This window comes from Natrix helvetica (genome assembly GCF_964273705.1).
Source record: "Natrix helvetica genome assembly, chromosome: 9".
Classification (NCBI taxonomy): Eukaryota; Metazoa; Chordata; class Lepidosauria; order Squamata; family Natricidae; genus Natrix; species Natrix helvetica.
The window spans coordinates 19,195,843-19,223,421 of NC_138560.1; the positions used below are offsets into that span (position 1 = coordinate 19,195,843).

The 27,579-nt window shown below is 45.8% G+C and overlaps 3 protein-coding genes across 12 annotated transcripts in view; 2 read left to right on the top strand and 1 right to left on the bottom strand.

The window, feature by feature from the left end:
* The window catches only part of MAP7D1 (MAP7 domain containing 1), a 94,788-nt gene extending 88,422 nt beyond the window's left edge, over nt 1-6,366 (top strand). For all 3 annotated transcript variants that reach the window (XM_081962027.1, XM_081962029.1, XM_081962028.1), the window contains 2 exons: nt 2,352-2,554; nt 5,562-6,366. In XM_081962027.1, the coding sequence (XP_081818153.1) occupies nt 2,352-2,554; nt 5,562-5,572 (214 nt within the window). In that variant the 3' untranslated portion in view covers nt 5,573-6,366. The remainder of the gene's footprint in view (nt 1-2,351; nt 2,555-5,561) is intronic.
* A 4,308-nt stretch (nt 6,367-10,674) lies between these two features.
* Nucleotides 10,675-17,131, top strand: LOC309397094 (interferon alpha-inducible protein 27-like protein 2A). Its single transcript, XM_081962817.1, has 5 exons — nt 10,675-10,730; nt 12,987-13,034; nt 14,372-14,401; nt 16,628-16,789; nt 16,869-17,131. Exons 2-5 carry the CDS (start codon nt 13,031-13,033, stop codon nt 16,943-16,945), a joined length of 273 nt encoding a protein of 90 aa, XP_081818943.1. The 5' UTR covers nt 10,675-10,730; nt 12,987-13,030; the 3' UTR covers nt 16,946-17,131.
* Nucleotides 17,132-19,475: 2,344 nt separating this feature from the next.
* Nucleotides 19,476-27,579, bottom strand: part of ZMYM4 (zinc finger MYM-type containing 4) — a 64,306-nt gene continuing 56,202 nt past the window's right edge. For all 8 annotated transcript variants that reach the window (XM_081962721.1, XM_081962725.1, XM_081962723.1 and 5 more), the window contains 5 exons: nt 27,152-27,303; nt 24,648-24,759; nt 24,222-24,470; nt 21,440-21,557; nt 19,476-21,347 (listed from right to left, as the gene is read on the bottom strand). In XM_081962721.1, coding sequence (XP_081818847.1) covers nt 21,140-21,347; nt 21,440-21,557; nt 24,222-24,470; nt 24,648-24,759; nt 27,152-27,303 — 839 coding nt within the window. In that variant the 3' untranslated portion in view covers nt 19,476-21,139. The remainder of the gene's footprint in view (nt 21,348-21,439; nt 21,558-24,221; nt 24,471-24,647; nt 24,760-27,151; nt 27,304-27,579) is intronic.

Genomic DNA, 27,579 nt, shown 5'->3' on the forward strand with positions numbered 1-27,579 from the left:
AGCCAGAAGCACAGTGCCTTGTTCTGACCAAGGCTTCCCCAGCAGCACGAAGCTGAGTCCTCGTCCACATAAACCCCTTTTATTTAATTTACAATGAATTCCTCTCCAGCAAAGTCTTTCCTCTCCCACAGTCTTTCAAGATAATTACCGACCTTTATCAGGCTTGGAGAGGGGCCAGGCTGATAACTTTCAGACACTGCAATACTTGGCAAGAATACAGGAATGAACTAATTGTCTCCTGCAAACTCCACTCCCCTTTCGCTCCTCTTTTATTCCCTATGGGAGGGGCCATTCATCGTCCACCTGTGGCCATACTCCCAAGTCGACCCTTGTTCTTTAGCTGTTCCCTTCACTGGCAACTCTGCCCGTGCGCACACTGGGAACAGGTTCCAGCTGTTCATCTGCCTCACTGATGTCTGACTCTGAAGGCAGCTGATAACTGTCAGATGGCCCTGGCCCCACTTCTGCCTCCGACATAGAGCCCTCCTCAGAGCCTTCTACAGGCTCCAGGACTGGCCCAGATTCCTCCCCAAGCTCCTCGCTGTCCGAATCTGCTGCCAGCTCTGCTGGTGGGCTACAACACCCCTGTAGTAGTAGTCATGGCCAAAATTCAGCCATAGTTGTGTCCCTTGATTGAATATGGGCATGGTTAGGTGTTCTGACCCCCCTCTCCATGCCTGTGAACAAGCCAAAACACAGGCTTGGCTGTTTGCCACTGTTTTAATTGCAAGATAACAAATATTTTGGCCAAGGGCCCAGATAACTCAGAATACAAGAAACAAACTAGATTGTCAGCGTTCCAATTATCATGCAGAATTAAATCAGTAAAGTCGATGATACAGATATTCAGACACGGCTCTAAGACATCGACTTTCTTCACTGCTAATTTCAAACTGTTGTTTCCTGCAAATGTCCCCTCCCAACGCCTCACCTATAAGCTCTCTTGGGAGGGGCCAATCCACAACCACCTGTGCTAATTTCCGTCTGTGAGCCTGCCTACGGAGCTGCTGCTTGCGTTTCTCAGCCCTTCTCACTCTAGCATCAGGGACTGACTGCCTTTGATCCTCCCCACTGCTCCATGCCTCAGGCGCCTCCTGGTGGCCAACCAGCCCCTCTGGTCCCTGCTCTGAATCTGCAACCTGCACAGGGTCTTCCACATCATCCAGGGCAGACTCAAATGATCCCTCGCTATCTGAGTCCATCAGCAGCTCAAACGGATCCTGCTGGGCTACAACAGTTAGGAATTGATGGTTTGACTCCTTTCTGTCCCCGGAGGGTGTTAATTGCTTGCTCCAAGTCCCTCCTGATGACTTCTTCCCTCCTTCCCCTCCTTTTTTCCTACTTTCCCAAGGCCAACTCAAAAGTCCTTTATGCTAATGCAGGAAAGAACACTTGGGGCCAAAACAATGAGTGTGAGTGTGTGTATGTGTTGTGTGTATGTGTGTTGTGTGCGGATACCTGCAAAGATCTGCTCTCCAGGATCTCCTCCCTTCTACCCACCTTTGTCTTCCTTCCCATCTCCTTTTTTTGGGGGGACGTTTTTTATTTATGTATTTATTTTTTAAACACAAACAATACAAACAGTAACATACACATCTGGATACAAAAGAAAGAAAGAAAAAGAAAAACACATATTACATTGCATTCCATCCTCTGGAGACCTTCCCCCCCCCCCCCCCTTATATTTCTTCGTCTATACCAGGGGTCGGCAACCTTAAACACTCCAAGAGCCATTTGGACCCGTTTCCCACAGAAAAGGAAACACCGGGAGACATAAAACCCTTCCCGTGCCTGGCTATTTCCGCAAAACTAGCATATGTAGTTGAATTAAACACTCTGTTTTCTTCTGAAACTTTTCTTTTCTTGGATTTATCTCTGGTTGGCCTACCAAGGGATCAAAAAGCTCAATAAATTGCATGTCACACATTGACGGTTGTGACGCATATTTGAGCAACGGAGCCACAGCAGAGGGACGAAAGAGCCACATGCGGCTCCAGAGCCACAGTTTGCTGACCCCTGCTCTATAACAACTAAAAGATATGTGATATATTCCAATTGTGCCCTTATCCAAAATAACCTATATTCCTGAGCAGCTTTATTCCCTTTGCCTTCCACCAATACTGATTTTATAAAATCCCCCCATATTTCATTATGATTGTTTGCTTTGATCGTCCCCTTTTAAGTGTGATTTCTGTTGTTAATTTATCGTTTGTTGCCATGCTCCAAATGTCACTATACAGCTCATTTCTTGGAATATCCCAGTTTCGTCCCCAATGTTCCTTCCCGCCTCCTTGAGCTTGTGATGCCATGACTTCACATGCCTCCCCCCCCACCTCTTCTTTCCGCTGCAGCTCTCCCATCAACCCCACCCTGGCCCTGGTGAATGGCCTGCAGTCCGGCAAGCATGAGAATGGCTTCCCCTCTCCCCAGGAGCCTAGTGGACGGGAGCACCCTGCAGGGTCCGGGCTAAGCGTGGCTGATGAGCCCATCCTGCCCTTTGCCAACAAGGAGCCCTTCCTCAACAGTGCGGTGGCCAAGGCGCCACAGGTCACAGGTAAGGTAGCCGCCATCCCCCAGCAAGGAGCATCTTCTGTCTCCGGTGGAATGTAGACTCCCAAGAGGGAAGGGCTGCATTCCAGAGGAGTCAAGAGGCAGCTCAGCTCAGATATCACGTGAGAGAAAGAGGGCGAGGACAGCCCCTCCCTAACAGCTCACAGAACTCCTCGACGTTACAACCACAATTGGGAGCAGAATTTCCGTTGCTAAGAAAGGTGGTGGGTTAAGTGAGTCACGACCGATTTTACAACCTTTTCTTACCAAATTTTAAGCAGTTGTTCAATGAATCACACCGTCCTTAAGCGAATCCAGCTTTCCCATTGACTTTGCTTGTAGCAAGATGGCTGGGAAGGTTGCAAATGATCACGTGACCCCAGCGTGCTGCAACTGTCGTAAATCCATGCCAGTTGCTTAGCACCTGAATTTTGGTCATGTGGCCGTGGGAATGCTGCAACAGTCGTCAGTGCTGGGACCATTTTTTTTCCCAGCACCATTGTAACTTGGCTGGCCACTAAATGAAGGATTGTCAGTCAAAGACCGGCTGTGTATTGTAGGTGCAGATAGTAGAGTCTTCAGTCTTCACAAGATTCTGTGTGAAACGAGAAAGAATTCAGCTGGGAAGAATTGCAAGGTGGACTTTCTTAGTTTGATATTCTGTGGTTCAGTTGCCCAGCTAGAATAAAGTTGTTGTTAGTTGCAAAGTCATGTCCGACCACATGGACGACGTTTCTCCAGGCTTTCCTGTCCTCTACCATCCTCTGGAGTCCATTTAAGCTCAACTCTACTGCTTCGGTGACTCCGTCCATCCACCTTATTCTCTGTCGTCCCCTTCTTCTTTTGCCCTCTGTCTTTCCCAGCATGAGGCTCTTCTCTAGGGAGTCCTTCCTTCTCATTAGGTGGCCAAAGGATTTGAGTTTCCTCTTCAGGATCTGGCCTTCTAAGGAGCAGTCAGGGTTGATCTCCTCTAGGACTGACCAGTTTGATTGCCTTGCAGTCCAAGGGACTTGCGGGAGTCTTCTCCAGCACCAGAGTTCAAAGGCCTCCATTCTTTGGCGCTCAGCCTTCCTTATGGTCCAACTTTCACAGCCATCCATTGCAACTGGGAAAACCAGAGCCTTGACTAGATGCACCTTTGTTGGCAGGGTGATGTCCCTGCTTGTTAGTATGCTGTCTAGATTTGCCATAGCTTTCCTCCCCAGGAGCAAGTGTCTTTTAATTTCATGGCTGCATTCCCCATCTGGGGTGATCTTGGAGCCCAGGAAAATAAAATCTGTCACTGCCTCCATTTCTTCCCCATCTATTTGCCAGGAATTGAGAGGGCCGGATGCCATGATCTTCGTTTTCTTAATGTTGAGTTTCAAGCCAACTTTTGCACTCTCCTCCTTGACCCGCATCAAGAGGCTCTTTAGTTCCTCTTCACTTTCTGCCATTAGAGTGGTATCAACTTCATATCTGAGGTTGTTGATATTTCTCTCTGGCAATCTTAATTCCAACTTTTGATTCAACTAGCCCCTCCTTTCTCATGATGTGCTCTGCATATAAGTTAAATAGGCTGGGTGACAGTATACAGCCTTGCTGGACTCCTTTCCTAATTTTGAACCAATCAGTAGTTCTGTGTCCAGTTCTCACTGTTGCTTCTTGACCTGCATACAGATTTCTCAATAAGACAAATAAGTTTGGTATTCTGACCCCCCTCTTCATACACCCAAGCACTCCGAGACAAGGATTCTGCAAGATGATTTATTAACACACAGACTAGACCTTGGCAGCAATCCAGCCTGCCAAGATAGGACACAGACCCGATAGCTCTGGTAAATATGTTGATTCCTGCAAACAGCTTCCGGAATGTCATTCCTTATATACCATCTTGAGAGGAGCCTAATTACAACCACTTAACAACTGCCTCGCTTGGCAACGGAAAGTTTGAGCTCCATTGTGATCATAAGTCGAGGACTATCTGTACAGGTAGCCCTCAACTTACAACAGTTCATTTAGTGACCGTTCAAAGTTACAACGTCCCTGGTAAAAAAGAGACATATGACCGTTTTTGACACTTAACACCCATTGCAGCATCCCCTTGGTCACGGGACCAAAATTTAGATGCTTGGCAACTGGTTCATCTTTATGACGGTCGCAGTGTCCTGGGATCATGCGATCCGCTTTTGCAACCTTCTGCAAGCAAAGTCAGTGGGGAAACCAGATCCAGCTAAGAACCGTGTTACTAATTTCATAAATGCGATGTGATTCACTTAACAACCGTGGCAAGAGAAGTTGTGAAATGGGACAAAAACTCACTCAAGAAATGTTTGACTGAACCACATCATTTTTTGTGCTCAATGGTCGTCGTAATAGCGATAGCAATAGCACTTAGACTTATATAACTACAAAAATAGGGGAAAGAAAAAAAAGAAGTTAGGGGAAAGGGAGAGGAAAAGAAGAAGGAAAAGAAAAGAATGGGATTTTTGGGAGCCCAAGAGAAAATGGTTAAAAGAGGAAGAAATGGAAGAAGAGTTAGATTAGCAGACTAAAGAGAAGAGTAGTAAGATTATTATTGTTACGTAACTAATTAAGAAATAACGAAATGATAGTATATTGTTAATGGTAGAAAAAAATTGAAAGGAATGCTCTCTGTGCTTACATTGAATTAGAGGACGTATACTGTTTATAACAAAATACGTACACCAATGGAGAAAATAAAAAAAAATGAAAATTGGGCGTAACTTTGAAGGGGCAATGGAAGATATTGCTTATGTATTAAGAAAAAATAACTTCAAAGATGGAAAATAATGGAAAAGAATAATTTGGCTGAAAGTGAAAACAAAACTATGATCTAAAAAGGACTACAGTATGTTAAGTGAGAGGAGGTTAAAGAAAAGACCCCTATAATTTGTATTAAAAAATAAAAAACCTTGAATGACCCCCCCCCCTAAAAAAAAGAACCCTTCTATGTTGGAGCATTTAGTCCTCCGAGTCTCTTGATCGTTCTCTTCCTTTTCCCCCTGCAGAAGTCCTGTAGATGGCAAAGGACGGGCACAGCGATGGGCCAACTCCCGGCTACGTTAGATTGGAAGATGATCACCCAGTGCGAATTCTGCCCCTCTATGGGCTTGAGGGCAACACAAGGAGCCAGGCTGGGCTTCCAGCCCTGTGGACTCACTCACTCTTCTTCCTCTCCTCTATTTTATGACTAGTATTATTTTTTTAATAAGCACCTTATCAGACTGACCCCATCTCATAGCTCATCTTCAACACTATATAACCCACATAGTTTATTTAACTGGCTGGGCGACAAAGGATGTGAATAATGTATATAAACTTCGATGTTAGCATGAGGACTGCGCCTTTATCATCCGGCTGCCCCCGGAGGGGGGGGGCGGCTATTTTCCGGCGAGGGCCAGATCATGAGAGGAGGAGGGAGGGGGAATCAGACCCCCGACTCCTTGCGAGGGTGTGTTCCAGCCAATAGGAAGCATTTAGAGCAGTGTTTCCTCACCTGGACACCTTTTAACTCCTCAACTTCCCCAGCCAGCCATGGTCGCCAAGGTTGAGAAACACGGATCTAGTTTTCTTATTTAAACGCTCCCCGTTGGGTCTCGGCCAGGAGATGGGCAACATTGTGTGGCTGTGTGTGTGTGCGTATGTGTGAGCACTGTTAGCGACTCAGCAGCTGCCACTGTCCAACACCCTGTGCTTTTTCTGAGTGGGGAGGGGGTGCGCTGCTGTTTCTCGGTGGGGCATTGCTGGCGCTGGGGCGCTCAGTGTCACGGTGACAGTATTATGCCTCTGAGCAAACTTTTGTGGACAATAAAATGGAGAAATCAAGAGGGGCCGTTTCTTCTTTGGGGTGGCCATTGGCCACTTGGGTGGGGATGTCCTGCTTACTCTGCTAAGATGGCCTTCTTCCACTGGGGGGATTCAACCGGGGTAACAACTGGTTCGTTCCGCGCATGTGCAGTGGGTTTGAACACAATGCAAAAACGTACCTTCTAACACAGCCATGGTGAGTAAAACAGCTGAGGCACAGCAATCCGCTCTGCGGCGTCTATCAGCTGGGCTTCAAACAAAGGAGATAGAGGTCAATATAGCGCAGGGGTGGGCAGGCAAGCCCACCTGGTCGTCAGAGAGAACCTGTTCGCTCTCAGCTGATCGTCGGAGCTACCGGTTCACCCAAACTGGTCCGAACTGGCTGAATCCCACCCCTGCCTTCTTCCCTAAACTGGGGTGCATCTCCTGAGTAGCCTTGCAGACTGAGATGGGTGACATATAAATTTGATAAATAATCAAACTCCCCCAATTTGTTTATTTAGAACAGGGGTGTCAAACTTGATTTCATTGAGAGCCACATCAGGGTTGTGTTTGATTTTTTTGGGGGGGGGAGGGCAGATTGGGCATGGCCAGCTTGATTTCACTTGTGTTTGGGGGTGGCTGTGGTGGCCGGAGCACTCTGCCAGGAAAAATGGGCTCCCGAACTCCCGTTTTCGGCTGGGACCCTCTGCCAGAGAAATTGAGCTCCCAAGGGCCGCACGCAGCTCTCCCGAGCTCCGTTTTTACTGGCAGAGGCACCGCAGGCTAGTTCTTCACTCTTTCCAGATCTAAGCACCCCACGGGCCTTGAGTTTGATACCCCTGATTTAGAACGCTTAAAGGGTCCACGAAAGAAACCTAAAATGAGATGGATCAACAGCATCAGCAAGTATTGCGGGACCAATGGGCAAAAGAAAGCGTATTGGTTGGAAACATGCAGAAGAAGCCTTTATTCTGCAGTGGAGAGGATAGGATAGGATAGGATAGAATAGAACAGAATAGAATTCTTTATTGGCCAAGTTTGATTGGATACACAAGGAATTTGTCTTTGGTGCCTATATTCCCAGTGTACGTAAAGAAAAATAGAATACATTCATCAAGAATATACGACATCAAGAATGTATGAATTCAACATTCATCAAGAAGTCCAGGTCACTGCACTGCCGCTTCTAAACCATCTTTCGGATCTCAAAAGAGCAACGGCTGCCCATTAATGATTCATGGCTACCCTGTTTTGAAATGGAAAGGACGAGATTGGGGATGCCCGAGAACAGAACTCTTTTTAACCCCTTGCAGGAACTGGGGGAAATCATAGACACACACACACACACAATCTTGGTAGCTCTTCCAAAGTGGGAAATCAGATTTGATTTGGTTACTGCATGGACAGAAGACCACCGGGAAATCCAAGACAGGGATTTAGAAAAGAGAATTGATGGGTTGTGTTTAAGGTGCAGGGTTGGTATTCAGGAAAACCCGGGTTCAAATCCTCCCCCCCCCCCGGGCGGAATCTCCAAAGGGTTTGGAAGATTCTTGAGTTGTGTCCACCCCCAAAAGTCCCCTCTGGAATTGGTCAGGCTGACCATGCTGGGTGGGATTTTTGCCAATCCAGGATTAAGATCCTGCCAGCACCAATCAGAATTTTTTCCCCCAACCTTGAGCCACCTACTATCTAGCTGCGGGTTATGCTGGGTTATGTCTCTGGCCATTGTGACCATTGCTCTCTTGGCAGCACCTGTTGGCCCTCTCTCCCAAGGTTTTTTCCAGGTACCATTACATAACCCTCCCGGCTTCTTGTGTTAATAACTACCGTACCGACCTCCACTTCTCAAACGCACCGAAAAAGAGCTTCAGTCCCGCCACCTTCGCCGCCCTGTTCTTCCGGCGCAGCAGACATGGGGTGTGCATGCATGGCTGGCGCAAAGAACAGGCCTGGACCGCGGCGGGACTGAAGCTCTTTTTCGGCTGTCCAAGTTTGGTTGAGCATTGCTTCTTCCCAGGTGCCCTGTGGTGAGATGGGTAAAGGGCTAATATTATCATGCCTTAATCCATCACCCTGGAGCTGAAGGGGGAGGCCTTTGCTATGTAGAATAGACTGGCTCAGGCCTTTTAATGGCCCATTGACAAAGGTGGGGGCTGTTTAGAATGAGTGCTTCCTGCCCAAAAACACGTTTCTCCATTTCTGATCCAGGGAAATATAATATTCTGCCTTTTCAATATTTCCCAGGATATTTCATTCTTCTAGGACAGGGGTGTCCAAACTTGGGAACTTTAAGACTTGTGGACTTCAACTCCCAGAATTCCCCAGCCAATGCTGGCTGGGGAATTCTGGGAGTTGAAGTCCACAAGTCTTAGAAAAAAGAAAAGTTCCCAAGTTTGGACACCCCTGTTCTAGGAGAAGGGTGGGTGCTAACCTCTGTAGGAAGCAAGGCTCAACCAATCTTGGACTCAAGACAGCCTACAGAGTTGTCCCTGCATGGCCCCATTGGATTCTGACAACCAATTAGAATACAAGCTCAGGTTCAAAGGTCAGAGAGGGCATAAAACCCAGGCACTCTCAGCATCTCACTCTCTCTCTTTTTCTTCTTCACCCAACATCTGGAAGCACGCGATCCCCTTTTTCTGCTCAGGAGCTCAAGCCATGTGATCCTGTCCATCATTCAACCATCTTTCCAAGCAGCTTCCGTGTTTCCACTGTCTTTTCCCCCCACTTGGAACTGAACCCAGAAGCCAAAATGAGGTCTGAACAAGAATAACGTGTAAGAGAAAGGTTGTTCAGGGTTCACAAAAGAAATAAGCCAGATCCCTAAACTGATATCCAACTTGTTTACCAGTTTAGGAATGTTAAAAGCTAATAAATCGTGAACATCAGATTAAAATACAAAGGAGCTATGTTAGTTAATAAATAACAACGCCCATGTTATTTGCCCCTCAAAGGGCAGGAGCCAACCTTTTCCTTTTCTAATATCGGCATTACTGCTGCCTCTGCTATCTTAAAACAATCCTTAATTTAAACTTATTGTAAACATATAAGGAAAACACTCTAACGTTATAAATGCTGGCTTACCCCTGCAATTGTTACCCCATCCGGCGTTCGAAGCTCCAAAAGTCTCATTTTAGATTGATGAATGAGGGGTGTTTATGGGAACCAAGACCTGTAGTTTGGGAGGATGGAAAGAGTTAGGAGTTAGGAGTGTATGCTGCAAAAGAAGACTGGAAATGGCATCTTTAGACGTTTCTTTCTCTTTCCTTTTATATCCAAATATATTTTATTCTTTATACTGTTTCCATCTTCCCCTTAAAATATGAACGGAATGGCCTGAGAATCAGTGTACCTGCTAAATAATTAACAGCCAAGCTAAAACTAAGTTAAGCCACTAAAATTAGCCAACTTCCTCAAGTAAGTTACCCAGACCTAACCCTAATCCACATATCAAAGGATAAGGTCTGCAAACACAAAGAGTTGATGAAATTAGGTCTCCTAGAGCAGGGGGGTCTCCAACCTTAGCAACTTTAAGGCTGGCAGACTTCAACTCCCAGAATTTGCTGGGGGCTTTGAATTTACACCAGATGGCTGTGACTGCTGCCTCATCTCACTTATTTCGGCTTCAGAGAGAGAAATTCAACTAGCTTTAAGTCCACGTTCTTCCCTACCCGAGTGGGTGAAATGTGTCCCATCACATCCGGAGGGAATATTTCTCAACCTTAGGAACTTTTAAGAGGCAGGGACCTCAACTTCAAAGCCTGCTGGCTGGGGAATTCTGGGAGTTGAAGTACACCAGGCTTAAAGTTCTCAAGTTTGGACACCCGTCCTAGAGGAACTGCATGTCCAACACACACACACACACCACACACACACGAATCAACACGTGACACCCCAGACAAGCTGCCCCTGTAAAAAAAAAGACCTGCCTCTGTACCCCATTTCTCTGCAGCCTGCCCCTAAATGCAAACTATTTTGCTTTGAGGGACCGATAATTTCTTCTTTCCTGGATCTCATGTTTGTTTCTTCTTCCGAAGGCGACCCCCACTCGAAATGGAACCCCCGAATTATCCTCCCCTTATCCTGCTTTCTCGCTTCTTCAACACCTTTTCATAGCTGTTTCTTTTTTTCCTCCCTCCCCCAATGCTTTCTTTACATTTTTAATTCTGTTCCGGGGAAAAAAAGAGGGGGAAAAACCCCCAATGTTTAGTTCTGGCTTGAATGGAAACCAAAGATTCCATTCCCCCCCCCCTCCTTTCCCTGGATTCACTTTCGTTTTCCTCCGGCCGCGAGTCGGAAATCGAAAGTGCCCCCCCCCCGCCTCTTCCATAAAAGGAGGGGAAGGAGGCGCCGCTTCTCCATTCGCTACTCTCTCGTTCCAAGCGCTGGTAAGTTCTTACGGGAGCTCCAAGCGGGAGCAAACTGAGCCAGGGCTGCTTTAACGAGTGAGGAAGGGTCTCCCAGCGCTCTTTCTGCCTTGGCTAAACCCGAGGAGATTCTGCGGGAGGGGACGCGTGCAAGGAGGGGAGGGGGTTTGTGGTGGTGGGAAAGGGGGCTGCAAATACCTCATCCCTTCCCTTGTTTCCTTTCTCTGATGGATTTTCGGGTGGCCCTTGAATGTCGGCATTTGGGTCAAAAACCAGCCGGCCAGGGCTGGTTTAACAGGTGAGGGAGGGTCTCCCAGCGCTCTTTCTGGGGGGACATTTGCAAGGTGGGGAGGGGGCTTCCAGTGGTGGGAAGCGGGGCTCCCTTCCCTGGGGCTTCCCCCTCTGCCCCCAGCACCTAGGAAGATGAGAATTGGGGGGGGGGGTCCTGAATACCGTCGTTTGGGTCACAGAAGCCGTTGGGCTTGAGGAGTGGGAGGATGGATCAGACGCCCCTGTTGAATAGCCTGCGGAGAGAACCAAATGCCAACTGCGCCTCTGGCTGCTTGGAACCTGATTCCGAAGGGAGGTTGTGGGCTCCGGTGGGAGAGGGAGAAGCCCACCATGGGGTGGTTTGCAAAGAAGGGCTGGCTGGAAGGGAGAAGGGGCTACTGCTGTCCCCAAAACTGGGCTCTTGCTTGGTGTCGAAGCTGATAAGTCACGAGACACAAGGTGTGATACAGAATTATACTTTGGTACCAAGATATAAGGACCCCGTTTGACAAGATAACCAAGGGCCAAGATTAGAATCTGACAGCAGTTTTTATAGTCAAGGGATGGTTGCATTCAACCCTTCGCCCTTCCCCTAATAATGCATGCATAACCGATAGTATTGATTGGTTATTTGGATTTCAGCCCTCCCTAAACCCTTACACTTGTTATGTTAAATAGATAAATGTCACGTTTTTCATCCCAGGTCATGTGCCAGCTATGTGGGTTTGGGGTTTTTTCTTATAAACAGCTATTCTTATTCCTACTATCCTGGCTAATGGTTTTAAGGTGCTCTCTCCCTCTCTCTCTCTCTCTCTCTCTCTCTCTCTCTCCCTCTCTCTCTTAATGTGCAGCCCCCCTTCCTATTGCAGAGCAGAATAAAAGAAGTTTTCATCTGAAGCCGCTCCCCCACAACCCCCCTTCTTCCTCAGAGAAAAGTAAAAACAGTTTAAAACTTTTGTCTGAAGCAGCAACCCCCCCCTGCTCCCCCCCCACTCCCTCTGCAGTGAGAGACAGGAAAGGAGCAAAGCTCTCAATTGTCAAGGCAAAGAAATGAAGACAAGAGAAAATGTTTTGTCAGCATTCATATTCCTCCCTCTCATGTCCATTCCATCCATACCTGGGTCCTATGTCCACATGTGACCCTTCCTCTGATCCCCAGGGCCTCCTCTGTACATATAGTCCATCATCTGATCCTTCACTGCCTTCTAGCCCTGGGGTGCATTTTGCACTCCCTTGCAAGGGGAGAGGGAAGGGTGGCAAGGAATGACTCTCCAAAAGAAGGTCACCTGGATTAAGTAATTTGAAATTAGACAAAGGACATATTTCAATGAAAACAAGAGTGTTAATAGTAGAATCATAAGGGTTGAAGGGTTGGGAAAACATTAAATATATTTAAAAATGTGATTAAGTGGATATTGAAATATTGAATAATGACAAAAGGAAGGATCACGTCTTTGAAGATTAGAATGATAGGGGAAGAGGGGGGGAAAGGGCTAAAATAGAGGTAGAAATAAAGGGGGGGAAATAGTAAAAACAGATGTGAAGATGATACATAAGAACTATGAAAAGGTTTAGAATTGAAGGATGATCGTAGAAGTTATGTGTTAGTAATACTAAAAATGAAATGTAATTATTAGGAATAATACTGTTGTGTTTATTTATATTGAACTGTATGATACCCAGGAATCAAACCATTCACACAACGAGACGTATAAAAATAAAAATTTATTTTTTAAAAAAGGTGGTGCAATTCCTCCGAAATCCTTGATTTGGGGGGTGAGAAGAGTCTCTCCTTTTGTGGGACTACAAATGCCAGCATCCTGTTTCTGCTGGCTGGGAATTGGAAGTTCAGAAGAAGATGGGAAGGGAGCCTTTGCGTTAGGATTGGCTCCCGCTTCCCACCCAGGAGCCCAGAAAAAGCAGGCTCTGCTTCCATCCTGGTCAGGGTGACAAAATTCCTGCAATGTTCCTTTTTGCCTGGCTAAATTGCCTTTTGTCTTTCTGCAGGTTTTTTCTTTGCGTCAGCCGGGAAGGAAGACCAAGAGTTACCCATGGGTGAGTTTGTTCTTTTGGGTGCCTCCCGCTTGTTAGCAAGGCAGTTTCCTTCCACTCAACCTGGAAACAGATGCTTTTCCCTCAGGCCTTTCCCTCTTCCCTCCCCTCCCTTAATTTTCCCTTTTCCCAATTGGTTTCGTTTGGAAATAGTATTTCTCATTGTTTTTATTACCCTGAAACGAACCAACCTCGGTAAGTCACTCTACAGCAGGGGTGTCAAACTCGATTTCATTGAGGGCAGCATCAGGATTGTGTTGGACTTCCGAGGGTGGGGGTGGCCATGGCTGCTTTGGCCAGTGACATCACTCATGTCGGGGCACCTCTGGTGGTCCAATCTAAGGCAGGACTTCCCCAAGACCCTCCCTCACTCTCATTATAATCTCCCTCCCTAACTCCCCCACTTCCTTCCTTCCTTCTTTTCTTTTTTCTTCCCTCTTCATTCTCCTTTCTTCTTCCTTCCCCTCTTTCCTTATTTTCCCTTCCTTGCTCTTTTCCCATCTTCCTTTCTTTTTCTTTGTCGTTTCTCTTTCTCCTTTCCTGTCCCTTCTTCCATGCTCAAATGCAAAAGGGGAAACATTTCTCCTTTGGTTTTTTTTTAGTTTTTTTTTTTAGAGTTCTCTGCCAGCGAAAACAAAGCCCGGGGGGGGGCATATGCCCCCACCCCAAGCTCCATTTTGTTGGCAGAGGGCTGCAGGAGGCCCTTGCAGCCATAAAAAGGGTGCCCCCCCAGCTCCCTTTTAACTAGCAGAGGCACCTCCCTATATCCTAAACTGGATTAAATGAAGCTAAAGTTAATAACAAAACTGGCAGGTAGGAGACTGCTGTGTAGAACTTAACTCCTGATTCTTTGTGCCTGAATGCTTTTCATTTAGCTTTTGGCACTTGGTGCACCAGATTTGAGGAGTGGGCTCCAACCACCTTCCATTTGTTGTCTTGTGATCTCTCTAAGCATCATGACACACTTTGGGAAAGATGGGTTGGCAGCTTCCCAGCAGCTTCTTAAGGGTCACAGGAGGGTGCTATCACCCAAGGGTAGAGATGACCAGAGTTTTGGACCCATTTATGATGGAGGTTGGAAAACGTGGTGGGATGAATACAGTCAAGGAACTAGAATTCAGCAAGCGGTTGTCCAATTTTGTCTCGATTGCTATCGCACTACTTTTGTTTGGGTTGTTTATTATTATTATTGTTATTGTTATTGTTATTGTTATTGTTATTGTTGTTGTTGTTGTTGTTGTTATTATTATTATTATTATTATTATTATTATTATTATTATTATTATTATTCCTGTGCACTATAATCTTCATTTTGTTAACCTAAGTCTCTTTATCCCCAGATTCTCTATTCGGTGCTGTAATTGGCCTGGGTAAGTTCCTAGTTTCTTCCTCCACCGTATGTAAGTGCAGTTCCTTGTGGGGAACTGGAGGGTTTGAGATTTCTCTCTCGGTCCTTGCCTTTTACTAGTGGTGGTGAAGGGTGGAAGAGAGAAGTAGTTTGGACTTTATCCCCCAAAAGCCTTGAACAGTGGGTGGGGATTCTGGGCTTCCTGTTCAAAAGGAAAAGCTCCTAGACTGCCAACAGGAAAAGAGTTAACCTTGCTGGTCATGTATCCTGGACTTATAGTATTTGTATAGTTGGTCCTTGACTTACAACTGCTTAGGGTTATGGCAGCCTTGGGATGGAAGTTTTACAGCCTATAAAACATTTCCAGCTACGGTAGAATGTTGCTTCTACTCCCCCAACATGGTCAGAAGAACAGAGTTGGAAGGAACCTTGGAGGTCTTCTAGTCCAACCCCCTACACAAGCAGATCTTATACCAGTGATGGCGAAACTTTTCGGCACCCAGGGCCCAAAGTGGAACATGTATGCATGTGCACACGCTGGAAACCTGAAGTCCAGCTGGCTGGTGCACGCATGCTTGTTTTTGGGCCGTTTTCTAGCTGTTTTACAGGCCCCCCAAAACCCCCAAACAGCCTGGAAAAGGCCCCAAAACAGCCTGGAAAACAGCTGCTTTGGTGCCGTTTCAGGCCATGAAGACCAGCTGGCCGGCGTGTATGAAGAGCCACTGGCAATGGCGTGTGCCCACTGAGAGGGTTCTGTGTGCCACCTCTGCCCCGCATGCCATAGGTTTGCCATCACGGCCCTGTACCATTCCAGACAAATGGCTACCCACTCTGTTCTTAAAAGCCTCCTGTTTGGCAATAGGCTGGCCTTCATAACCGGTTGCAGTGTCCTTCGGTCACGTGACTGATTTGCAATGTTTTTTTCTCAGTTTCAGAAGAGTGGGATTGTTTAATGACCGGCCCATTGGTTTAACCACCATGTTATTTGCTTAACGGCCATTTAAAAAATGTAAACTTCCCCTGGGGCCTGATCACATGGGTGCCTTGCCTTATATCTGGATTTCTAGTCCTAATGGTTATAAGTCAAGGACTACCTGTACTTGGAGGAAACCAGGATGGGGGAATCTAAATGATTCTCAAGGAGGGGGACTCACTGCGGGATTAGGGAGCACAATTCAACTTTGTGCCATCTTCTGGCAGAACACCAAAAGCCCTATGTTGGCATTGCTGGAAGCGCATGGCTCTTTTCTATCCTTGGTGTGGGAGGGGTTAGCTCAAGTACTCCAATTCCCATGCTTCATGGTCATGTTCTCCAAAATCTCCGTCAGAAACCACCATTGCAATTAATCATTCTGCAGTCAGTGGTGGGAATCGGCAAACCACATGTGGGTCATTCTGATGGTGCATCATGTACCATCCACTGCAAATCAGTGGAACAGATGTTCAGAACTATGCTGACATGCTCCAGAGGCCCCCAGGACATGCCCTCTTTCTTCCCCGTCACTCCAACCTTGGTCTAGGCAGGGCAGGGCTCTCCAAACTTAGCAACTTTCAGACTTCTACTTCTAGAAAGTCTTCAGCCAACATGATCGGCTGAGGAATTCTGGGAGTTGTGAAGTCCACAAGTCTTAAAAGTTGCCAAGCCTGGAGACCCTTAATTTAGCAGAAGACAGTATGATCACCCCTGCTCTGGAAGAGAACAGGAAGATCTCAAAAGGGCCATTTCCAGAATACGATTGGCCCAGATCCTTCTAGTCTAGTCTTTATTGTCATTGTACAAAATAAATACAATGAAATTGGTTTCAGCCTCACGGGTGCAAAATTATCGCGGAAATGAAAAAAGAACAAAAAATAAAAGTCATAAATTTCCGTGTGTGCGTGGAGTGATTGTGGTTGTATTTAAAAGTTGGACAGCCCAAGGATGGAAACTATTTTTAAACCAATTTGTTCGGCTGGCTATGCTTGGATGTCTTCTGCCCGATGGTAGAAGATCAAAGAGACACTGACCAGGGTGTGAATCATCTCTGAGTATCTTCCTTACTCTGCTAAAGCAGCGAGAGCTGGCGATGTCATCCAGTGGCGTCAGAGGGCAACCAATGGCTTCTTGTGCCCAATCGATCACTCTCTGTAGGGCCTTCCTGTCCGCAGCTGTTAAACCAGATATCGTTCTGTGATATCTCAAAGTTTGAGAACTCTTCCTGCTCACATAGGGACCGCACTCATTTCCATTTGCTTTCTTGCTCTACAGGGGTGGCAGCGGTGGGCATCCCGGCCATAGTTGGCGCTGCGGGTTTCACCAGCGCAGGAATTGCAATTGGTTCAATTGGCGCCAAACTGATGTCCGCTTCTGCCATCGCAAGCGGAGGGGGAGTGGCTTCTGGGGGCGTGGTTGCCACCCTGCAGTCCATTGGTAAGTTTCCTGCCCTGGCCCTGATTCGTTTGGTCAATGAGGACTGGCACCTTATCGTTTGTCTTATTCCTCTATCTAGGGGCTGCCGGGATGCCGACTGCTGTGTCAGCAGCCGCAGCAGCCACAGGAGCAGTGCTGGGAGCCATTTCCGGTTGAAGGGGCCAGAGAACAACCCCCACCACCCCTTCTCCATTAGCTGTCAAAGGCCTCCAAAAAGAAACCTCGTCGAAGGGGAAACGGCTGTATCTTCATAAGAGTCCTTGAATTATTTGAGTTTAGCTCGCTTTCTCATGGATTTGTGCCACTGCTTATTTTATTGTAATAAAAATACCTTGTAATCTTTCTGTGCTTCTGTTTATATGAAATGTAACAGGACGTCCATCTCGGTGGGTTTCCATTCATCTAATTCACAATCGCCTCCTCTTTTCCAGTCCCCAAGAGGCAAACCCCCAAGACTCTTTTCTAAACCTCAAAGCAGTACAGATGTGCAAGGCAAAAAGTAAACTTTTTTCCTATCTCATGGGATCCATTGAGGGGGTTTTCTCCCTTGTTGCTGCTGGACACGTGCAAAATAAAACTCCTAGTCCATCTGAGTGGCTCACCTTTTTGGGGAAGGGGCAAATCAAGAGGTGGTTATTCCTTAGGAATGCTATATTCTGTTTAATTCTTCGTAGTCTTAAGGACTAGGAAACTGGACTGGAAATAATTAACAAAAACCCGTCAGTTATCATTCTGGGGAAAGAAGCAATCACGTGACTGGGAATATTAAAATAGCCATAAACGCAAGGACTGGTTGCAAGTATTTTTTTTCCATGCTGCAACTTCAAATAGTCACTAAACAAATGGATATAAATTGAGGATCACTTGAGCTCCCAATAATTCAGTTCCCTTTACTGCTCTATTGCACAAGTTTACATAATGGTAAAGGTTCCCCTTGCACATAGGTGCTAGTCATTCCCAACTCTAGGGGGCGGTGCTCACCTCCGTTTCAAAGCTGAAGAGTGCTGTCTGAAGAGGTCTCCGTGGTCATGTGGCCGGCATGACCAAACTCTGAAGGCACGCAGAAAGCTGTTCCCACCAAAGGTGGTTCCTATTTTTCTACTTGCATTTTTACATGCTTTTGAACCGCTAGGTTGGCAGAAGCTGGGACAAGTAATGGGAGCTCACTCTGTTATGTGGCGCTAGGGATTCAAACCGCCAAACTGCCGACCTTTCTGATCAACAAGCTCAGCATCTTAGCCACTTCGTCCCTTTTACATAATGGGGAGTTTAGCAAAAAATGAACCCCATTTTCCTGCTTCAGTAATGGGGGCTAACCCAGCATCTCTGCTTCTGCTTGACCTGGGGCTTCAGTTTTGCAAAACAGCATCCTTGCACCCCAGGAAGCATGGGGTTCATTTCCCAAACCCCAAGACTGCTGTGCAGAACCCCCCCTGCTTTTCTTCATACAACGCTCTCGGAGAGACCCCATCTTTCCCTACTCCAAACAAGAATTCCTCTGGGATATTTGGAAGGGTAGGACACCATCCTATAGGAGATGGTCTAAGTAATTCCCTTCCTGTTGGATTCTGAAAGCAAAAAGACAATTTCCTAAAGGGAAGGATAAAGAATGCATGTAGTACTCGATCACAACCGAGCCCAAAATTTCTGTCACTATGTGAGACAGTGAAGTGCCCCATTTTACCACCTTTCTTGCCACAGTTGTAAGGAAATCAGTTGTTAAATTATTAACTTCTCCACTGACTTTCCTGGGTCACAAAAGGTGATTGTGTCCCCTGGGGACACTCTGCTCATCAAACATGAACCAGTTGCCAAGTCTCTGAATTTTGTTCATGTGACTTTGGGGAGGTGGCAACAGACGTGTGAAAAAACGGTCATGTCACTTTTTCCAGTGAGGTTGTAACTTTGGTCACTAAATAAATGGCATTAAGTCGACCTTACACTGCTAAGAGAGTCCCAATTATGATGGCTTCTCCTGATGTGTGCTTGGGAGACCTCTGCGCACATTTCTATGCAATTGACACCAGTTAAGTGTTTGCTTTTTGCACACACCACACACTAAACAGCCCAGAACAAGGTTGTCCTCCTGTCTCAACTTTTTATTTATGATTTTTTAGTGTTGGGGACTTTCTTTTGGCAAATGCCAGAAAGCCACATTTGCTGATGAAACCAGCACGCAATTGACATTTAATTGCAAATTCATGTAACTACATGGTAAAGGGGAAGAGATCTGTGTGGGCATGCGGAAGGATTAATTTATTTTATACATATCTATATCTGTTTTATTACATTGTAAGCCATCCAGAGTTGCCTTGAGCCGCAAGGTGGGCAGGATATAAAGGGAATAAAAGAAAATATACACGTGCGTATTTTAAAAACACCTAAAAAATTCCATGCCATTCAAATTGGGAAATTTATTGGAAAAGTCACAGCTCTGCCACATCTCTTCATCCATTCGAGCTTGCAATTAATTATTTGCCTTAAGATATAAAATGTGGGGTATCTGTTAAAAAATGAAGGACGTGGAGAGTGAAGGGAAGTTAAAGATGACAGAAAGATGACATGAGGGGGCAGGTACTTAGAAAAGACGGGTTTGCTTTTACAGTTTTCTTCATTTTCCAAAATACACCAGTGGTTTCGTCACAGGAGGCAGGAGACGGAACGATCAAGTACACAACAGCAAAAAGAGAAGACTACTTTCTGATTTTATTGTTAACCTTTGTTACTGTTAAAAAGAATACCCCAAACACACACGCGCACACACACGCACACACATACATACACAAAAGGCTTTGTTCAATGCTGGAGAGGCCAACAGGGTTGTTTCTTTTGCCTTTTTTCTTTTTCTTTTTTAAAAGAACTCTTTAGAAATTTGGTGAATGGACAAAACCGCTAATAAAAACGTACAATTTTTTTTCCTGGCTTTTTTCTTTTCTTTTAAAAAATAGTTTCGATTTTCAAAGCGATTTTTTGGAGACGGAGGGGGGGGGGGGAAACATCTTCTTCGGCTTCAGGAAGGTGGTGAAATGCACTTGGCTAAGCCTACGCACCCCCTGCGTTTTGAGAAAGGGGATTTTTTTTTCCCTACCCAGGGGAAGGTGGGGGGGGGAGGCAAAGCCAAGCCACCCAAATTCTCTTTCAGATTTGGAATCTGATTTCTATGCCTTTTTTTTTTAAATGAAAAGCGACGGTACACAAATCATGCTGAGGATTAAGGATACCTTGTTTAAATCAACAAGGGAGTGGGACAATGCAAAGAACAAAACATCTGGAAGGCCTCCGGCATTCCAACTCGACTGGATTTTGCAAAAAGTAATTCATAAATGCGTGAATAGTCACTGCCTAGGCCAGTTAAAGGAGGAGGAAAAAACCCAGGGAGGTGGGCATACAGTTTCTCAGGGACCACTTTTGAATATCTTGCTCTTAAGAAAGCAGTCAAGTGGTTTTTGGAGGGCTGAAGACCAAATCCTATTTGTCTGCATGGGGCGGCTGAGTACGTGTGCGCGAGTTCATTCAGAAAGGAGTCGTTTCCTCATAAAACCATGGCTGAGGTGGGCTGGCTAAACTTGATTTGCTCCTGCAGCCAGGGTTTCTCAAAAGTCAGAAAACGTGACGGCAGCCCACCAAGTTCCCCCTTCTTTGCCTCAGCTTCTGGCCGAGTCTTTTTGAACAACCCAACATTTGTTTTTCCTAAAAAGGACCCCCCCCCTTGAAAATTATAAAAGGGGAGAGGGCAAGGAAGGGATCTGGCGTCCCAGGGGCGTCCGTCTCACTACGTTCTCCTTGGTGTCCTATAGCAAGTGTCAGGCAATACCCACCCCAATCCATGGGGGGGGGGTGGTGGCAGCTACACTGCCAAATCACCCTGGGGTGCGTGTCTAAATCTAGCTTCCTTTGCTTCCATGGTTAGGAGGGAAGGATGTACACCACTGCTTTCCTTCTTTAAGAAAACACATCCATAATTGTTTTTTTATTCCACTAACAAGCACCACTTGGGAGGCAGGGAGAGGGGAAGAGACAGGTCTCCAGTTCATCTTTTCCTCGAGCATTTTCACGAGCATTTGCAGCCACTGAAAGCTCTCCAGTGTTCCTGCGTCTTCGGCCACTTTCCATCCTTCGAGTCTCATGTTGCAACCTTTTGCAGCTTCCGCTGTGGCCTTCGGAGGGTTTGTTTTGTGTTTGTGTGTGTGTGTGTGTGTGTGTCTGTGTGTGTGTGAGACATGAGTGATTTTTCTGAAGGCCGGGTGCAATTTCATTTCGGTGCTTTTTGCAAGATACCATGGAAAGGGAAGGAAACAAAACCAAAAACAAACAAACAAACAAAAGAGAGAACCTCCCCTTCGCCCAAGTTTAGTCCGAAAGCTCCGGATCCGAGTCCTCCGGTTTAACTTTGGCAAGTTCTTCGTGCACTTCCCTTACCATGAGGATGCGCGTTAGCATGATGTCCAAAGTCCCAGGATCTATTGGCATAGTGGAATACCACATTGGGCTATTGGGGACGCACGAACGTTCTGGCTGGAGGTAAAAGACGTCACTCCTCTGCTTCACGCTTTCAGAACTGGGTGGGGAAAGAAAAGGGGCAGGATTGGAGGAGAGGGTTGGGAACTCTCCTTTGAGAAGAAACAAGCCCGAAGATGTAGCGTCACTCACCACTTTGACAAGTAGAATTCATAGAGCCGAACTGGGCACCTCAAAGGATTGTCCGTGTTCTCAACCATCTCTACGGCTTCTTCGCCCTCGTGACGTTTCCTTTTGCCCACTAATTTATCTGCAGGTGGAAAAGGATGATCAGAGACGGAAAATGGAACGCAAAGGCCAAATAAACCCCCAACCCAACAGCAGCAGGACAGCCAGTGGAAAACCAGTGTATTTTCTAGCCCAGCGTTCTTTTGTGTGGAATGCTACACCAACAGCTGCAGATGAAATGGCAATGCCGGGCCTAGATGGCAGACAGTGCGTAGTTACATGATTGCTTCTATCCTGTAACCCAGGCCTGGTCATTTTATGAGCCTGAGCCACACCTGGCCCTTTGCCTGTCCTGTCCGTGTGAGGTCAATCGGAAATTAGAAATTAAATGTAAATAAGCGTGCCGCAGGGCGGGAGAAGAAACCGAGTCAAGTTCAGTTCTGCGCCGTTGCTGTGCGTTCCTTCAGTCAGCTGCGGGAAGATGAGGAGAGAAAGGGCTTTTCTGTGCCTGCGCAGGTTCATCCCTCACCTGGAGCAAGGTGGTATGGTCATTATGTGAGGGAACCTGTGCTTGGCCACCCACTGCCACCTCGGTGGAAGCACGACCTTACAGCCGGGAGTTTCTGATTCAGCCCTCCACAACAGGCTCAGTTCCTCATCTGGCCCACTGGGAAAATAACTGCCCACCCAAAAAACATCCTGCCCAAAGCAAGTTGGCTGCTCAGGGAGATGCCTGGAGATTGCATCTTGCCTAGGAATTTGTTTTATTGAGATGCAATCATGAAGGTCATGATTAACATCCAAAATTTGCACTGCTATTCCAGTGGAGTAAAATGGCCATTTCCTACCATTCTTCTCACATCCTGGGCATAACCTGTTTCAACTTCTGCCCTCAAAATGACACTATAAGGCACTGAACACCAGAACTACTAGACACAAGGATATTTTTTTCCCGAATGCCATCACTCTGCAAAACTACTAATTCCCACAACTGTCAAACTATTTACTAAGACTGTATTCCTATTCTTCTTCTCTTCCTTCCTAGTATCTATCTCTCCCCACTTATGATTATAACCATGTTGCTTGTATCTTTCAATTTATATTGTTTTCATTTGTTTCCTAGTACGATTTGATAGCTTATTAGTAACTTTGACCATCACTAAGTGTTGTATCTTTTTATTCTTGATGAATGTACTTTTATTCTCCTTACGTACACTGAGAGCATATGCACCAAAGACAAATTCCTTGTGTGTCCACTCACACGTGGCCAATAAAGAATTCTATTCTGTTCTGTTCCATTCCATTCTGTTCCATATTTTTTCTTTTCTTTTCCTTTCCATTCCTATTCCTATTCCACTGGAAACACAATAAAAACCAAAGGAAGCTACTGAAATAGCTTGGAAAAACAAAAAGATAACTAAGCTCCAGAGGTACAGCCTTACCCCTCCCCCCAATAAAATGTTAATCTGCATGCTGAAGTGGGAGGCAGCTCCAGCTAAGCAGAGAAATCTGCATTCAGTTTATTTTAAAAAGATGAGAAGAAACCTGAATAAAGGCTATGATGTCACCTAACTGGCAAGCAAACCACCAAGCTCAGAGAGCACCTAGGATTCCACTATTTATTCTTGATTACCACTCTCAGCAGATTCCTGGGGCAAAACACTGTATTGGAGGAACCAAGATTATCCCTATCTATCTCCTGCAAGAAATTGGGAGCAAATGTCCCAATATTCCCTCTAAGTATTTTCAAAAAGGGAGACTGCCTGATAAGATATTGCCCTTCATCCTAGGGCCCGAATGCTTAATCCAAAAGATGGAATGAAAAAAAGTTAAGGAAAGAGGAGGTGGGGAGGAGAGAAATGAAAGTAATGGTTGTATCACTGTCCTGGTCAATGAATTTTTGGGCCTCCCAGTAAATGGAAACTGGCTGGTCGTGTTGCCCTCTAAAGCAGGGGTCTCCAACCTTGGCAACTTTAAGACTTGTGGACTTCAACTCCCAGAGTTCCTCAGCCACCAAAGTTGATCCTCTAGCAAAGCTGGCTGAGGAACTCTGGGAGTTGAAGTCCACAAATCTTAAAAGTCGCCAAGGTTGGAGACCCCTGATCTAAGACGTGCCAGCCTCACAGCGGCGTTTTCTCAGGGAAAATGGAAGAAAACCTCCCCTGTGGATATATCCTATGTCACTGGAGACTGCTGAAGCTGGAAGATAGGAGGACTCCAATTCCCAGAATTCTAAATTCATGAATGAACCCAGAATTTCTGGGAGTTGAAGTCCACACATCTTCAAATGACCAAGAATGAGAAACGTTGGCTTAGACTGCTGGAAAAAGTAGGACTTTGTTCATCAGCACCCTGACCTGCCACCCTTGACCCATTGGCAAATCATCTTTTGACCTTCTGGTTTTAGCGATAAACCAGGAATCCAACCAGGTTTCTTACCCATCTTTTTGGTTGCGGGAAACCATCTCTATGTCTCCGCCTTGCTCGTGCCCGGGAATGGAGACCTAGCCCTTTGCTGATGGGGTCAAAGGAATCTAATTTTGAAACAAAGGCACAGCTTTGCTGGCTGAGGATTTCCAGGAGTTGAAGTCCACAAGTCTTAAAGTTGCTAATGTTGGAGACATTAAAGTACTAAGCAGGGCCTAACCCGGTTAGTGCTTGAATGGGTGACTGGGAAGAAATCCCAAGGTTGGAGGCTAATCAACCACACTCCCTGAGAAAATGCAAGCAGGATAGGTTCACCCACCTGGTTCTCCGTCCTGCTTTTGGAAAGGTGGGAAGAAGCGTAAGTAAGTCAGCTTTGTGTTGTATTTCAGAGTCCGGGTGCGTCGCATGACGTGAGCAAAGGACAACTTCATGTGCTCGGTGACATTCTTGAGCTGGAAGTATTTGGTGTTAAAAAAAAGCAGCGTGTTCAAGAGCACAATGGGGGAATAGGCGCCCAGCTGCTTACACTCCCATAAGTGCTCCTCTTCTATCCTTGAAAACATGTAACCTGCAGATTTGAGCAAGAGAGAAAACGACAACAACAACAAACGTCACTTCAGCCGGATCAAATCAAAGGCGCACATCTGGAATTAAGCCCCCATCCTCTTTCAAAGCTATTTGCTCCCTTTTCAAAAGGAGCCACCGCCAACAGCTTTTACTAACCAAACAAATTTGCCAAGCTTACCGTTTGGAAGTATTGTAGGCTCCCAGATTTTCAACAGTTTTGTAAGTTCAATCATAAATCTGGAGTAGGGCTCGGTAAAAATGTTATCTATTCTACCGTTCTCAAATAAGTACTGCAAAGGAGAAGAAAAAGAAAGAAAAAATGACTATGTAGAAATGTAGAGACGGAGCCTCTGGCCTAGCAACAGATTCAGTTCTGTCATCCCAACTTAATACAACCGGCTGTGACACTTTGTGAAGGGTTTGGAAAGTAGCCAGAAAACACAGGTCCTCATAGGATCAAGATACTCCCACTAGCCCTATTTTCAAGCATGATCTCAGGTACAATGTTCAATTGATAAGCCAGGTCCATATGAGAATACATAGGGGATTTCTTGGTGAATGCCACCTATTTTAAAATCTAGTCATCCTCAAACTGAGATTTTGAAACTTGACTATCGACCTCTTTGGCAAGGGATATCATTCAAACTGACTTTCTTAGGTAGGGAGGGGTTAAGAGAACAAGCCATTTTCTGAGTTCTTGGACATCTGATTCAAGTAAATCAGTAACAATAACTCTAAATGTGGAATATAGACACCTCACCTCCACAAAATAAAAGTTGTTCCTCCTTTAATCATCTTTGGGAAAGTGATAGAAACAATGGCATTTCATGGATGTGATGTAGACCTATATCTACATTTTCTTTCCTACCCAGTCAGCAGTGGGCTCTTTTAAATTTTATTGACATATTAAGAGTGTTGCATCATGTGTGCATGGCTTATAACAATTTTATGCTTTGATAGAGGATTACCTAATGGTGGGCATAAAGAAATATTGGGGGGGGGGGGGCAACAAAATAGAACAAACTTTATTAAGGTCAGCGATTAGTGTAAAATACTGGAAGTAAATACTACAATTGAGCCCAAAATTTCTTTCTGTTGTTAAGTGAGATATTTAAGTGAGTTTTGCCCCATCCTACGACCTATTTTGCCACAATTGTTAAGTGAAACACTGCATTTAACGGTTGTTAAATGAATCTTGATTCCCCACTGATCTTGTTTGTCGGAAGGTCGCAAAACCCAGGGATACTGAAACCGTCATAAATATGAATCGGTTGCTAAGCATCTGAATTTTGATCATGTGACTGTGGGGATGGTGTAATGGTCACAAGTCAGTTTTTTCCACGCCACTGTTAACTCTGAAACAGTGACCTAATGAATGGTTGTACGCTGAGAACTACCTGTAAATGCCTATTCCTCAAACTTTGAACTATTACAGCTGCCCACAAGAGCCTGGTGTGGATGCAAGTTTTCCTTTTGGAACTCTTGCTTCACTTGTGCACTCAAGCCAGGGATGCTGTCAAGCTTATTCCTGCTTTTTCCAGCCAAATCTGCACCCAGCTTGTACAGGCGAAGAAAAGAGCAAAAATCCACAGCACGTTTTGACCTGCCTTCTCCTTTCTCCAAGAAAGCCAAATCAAGGGGAATTTTTCTTTGAAAGTAGATTGAATCGCCTTAAAGGGCTCCATCCCACCGCTTGACTCCCGCCCCACAGTAGCCTTGCCCATGTTTTAAGGCAGGGGTGTCCAAACTTGGCAACTTTAAGACTTATGGACTTCAACTCCCAGAATTCCCCAGCCAGCTCTGCTGGCTGGGGAATTCTGGGAGTTGAAGTCCACAAGTCTTAAAGTTCCCAAGTTTGGACACCCCTGTTTTAAGGTAAAGATAAAGCTGTACAAACCTTTCCTTGACTAAAGGGCAGCCTTGATTTTTTTCTGGCATGACAAAAATAGTGGGAAGGACCAGGATAAAAGTTGGGTTTGATTTGATTTGACTTACATTTAAGGTTAATTACTGTATTTTTTGGAGTATAAGACGCACCAAGATTTTGAAGAGGCAAATTTTTTAAAAAAAGTTTTTGCACTCTGCAGAACTCCCCAAAGCGCCCTGTTTTTTGTGAAAAAGGGCCCGTTTTTTGTCAAAATAAGGGCACACTTAAGTCTTTAGGAGGCTCGTAGAGTGCTCCTGGGGGCTGCAGGGGCAAAACCGAGCAAAAAAAGGTCCATTTTTCACTCATTTTTGCCCTCCCCAGCCTGCAGGAGCACTCTGGAAGCCTCCTAAAGGCTATGTACGGCCATTTTTGCAAAAGGGGGGGGGGGTCGGGAGGCCAACATGTAAACAGGGAGCAAACCCCACACTTAATCACAACAGTGATGTTACAAAGTCAGGTCATGAAAACGTCTGCAAGAAAGCAACCAAGCTCGGAGAACACCAAGGACCCCACAGCTCAACCCTGAACAACAAATGTTCTTTTCTACATTCATAATTACGGACCGACAATACGGAGGGGAGAGCTGTTTTTGCATGTAAAAGCTGGGACCTAAAAACAGACTGGTAACAAGGGAGGTTCATAAAAGCCCAGCCTAATTAATAAGCCCAATCTGCCATTTCTATATACTTCTTCCTGCCGCTCCTACAAGGTCAAACATGCGACTCCAGAAAATGGATGTAAAGAAGGAAAATAACCTGCTGAATTCCAAGGCACAGGTATAAGATGCTGTCGGGGTCATACTTTTCGCCGTTCGGTCGCCGCACCTCCTGGATGAACTGGCACAAGCCGAAACTCAACTCCGAAAAAGAACAGGAGAGGATGTCCTCTTTGAGCTTCACAGACCGAACTGTAGGAAGAAGGACCATCAGAAGGAGATGCTTCTCAGCTCAGCCCTCTAAGCCGATTTCTAGAGTTAATTAGCAAAAGTGGCAGGAGAGTCCACAGAGGTGGGGCCAAACAGAAAAAGGAATCAGCATGGCAGCCACAATCACACAATCAAAGCCACACCTCAAAAAAAAAAGGGGGGGGGCGGCACAGGGCTTTGATCAGATGATTGTGGCTGCCACCTTGACTTTCTTTCAACAGCATCCCTGAATAAGAGAGAAGTCAAGGAACATATCAT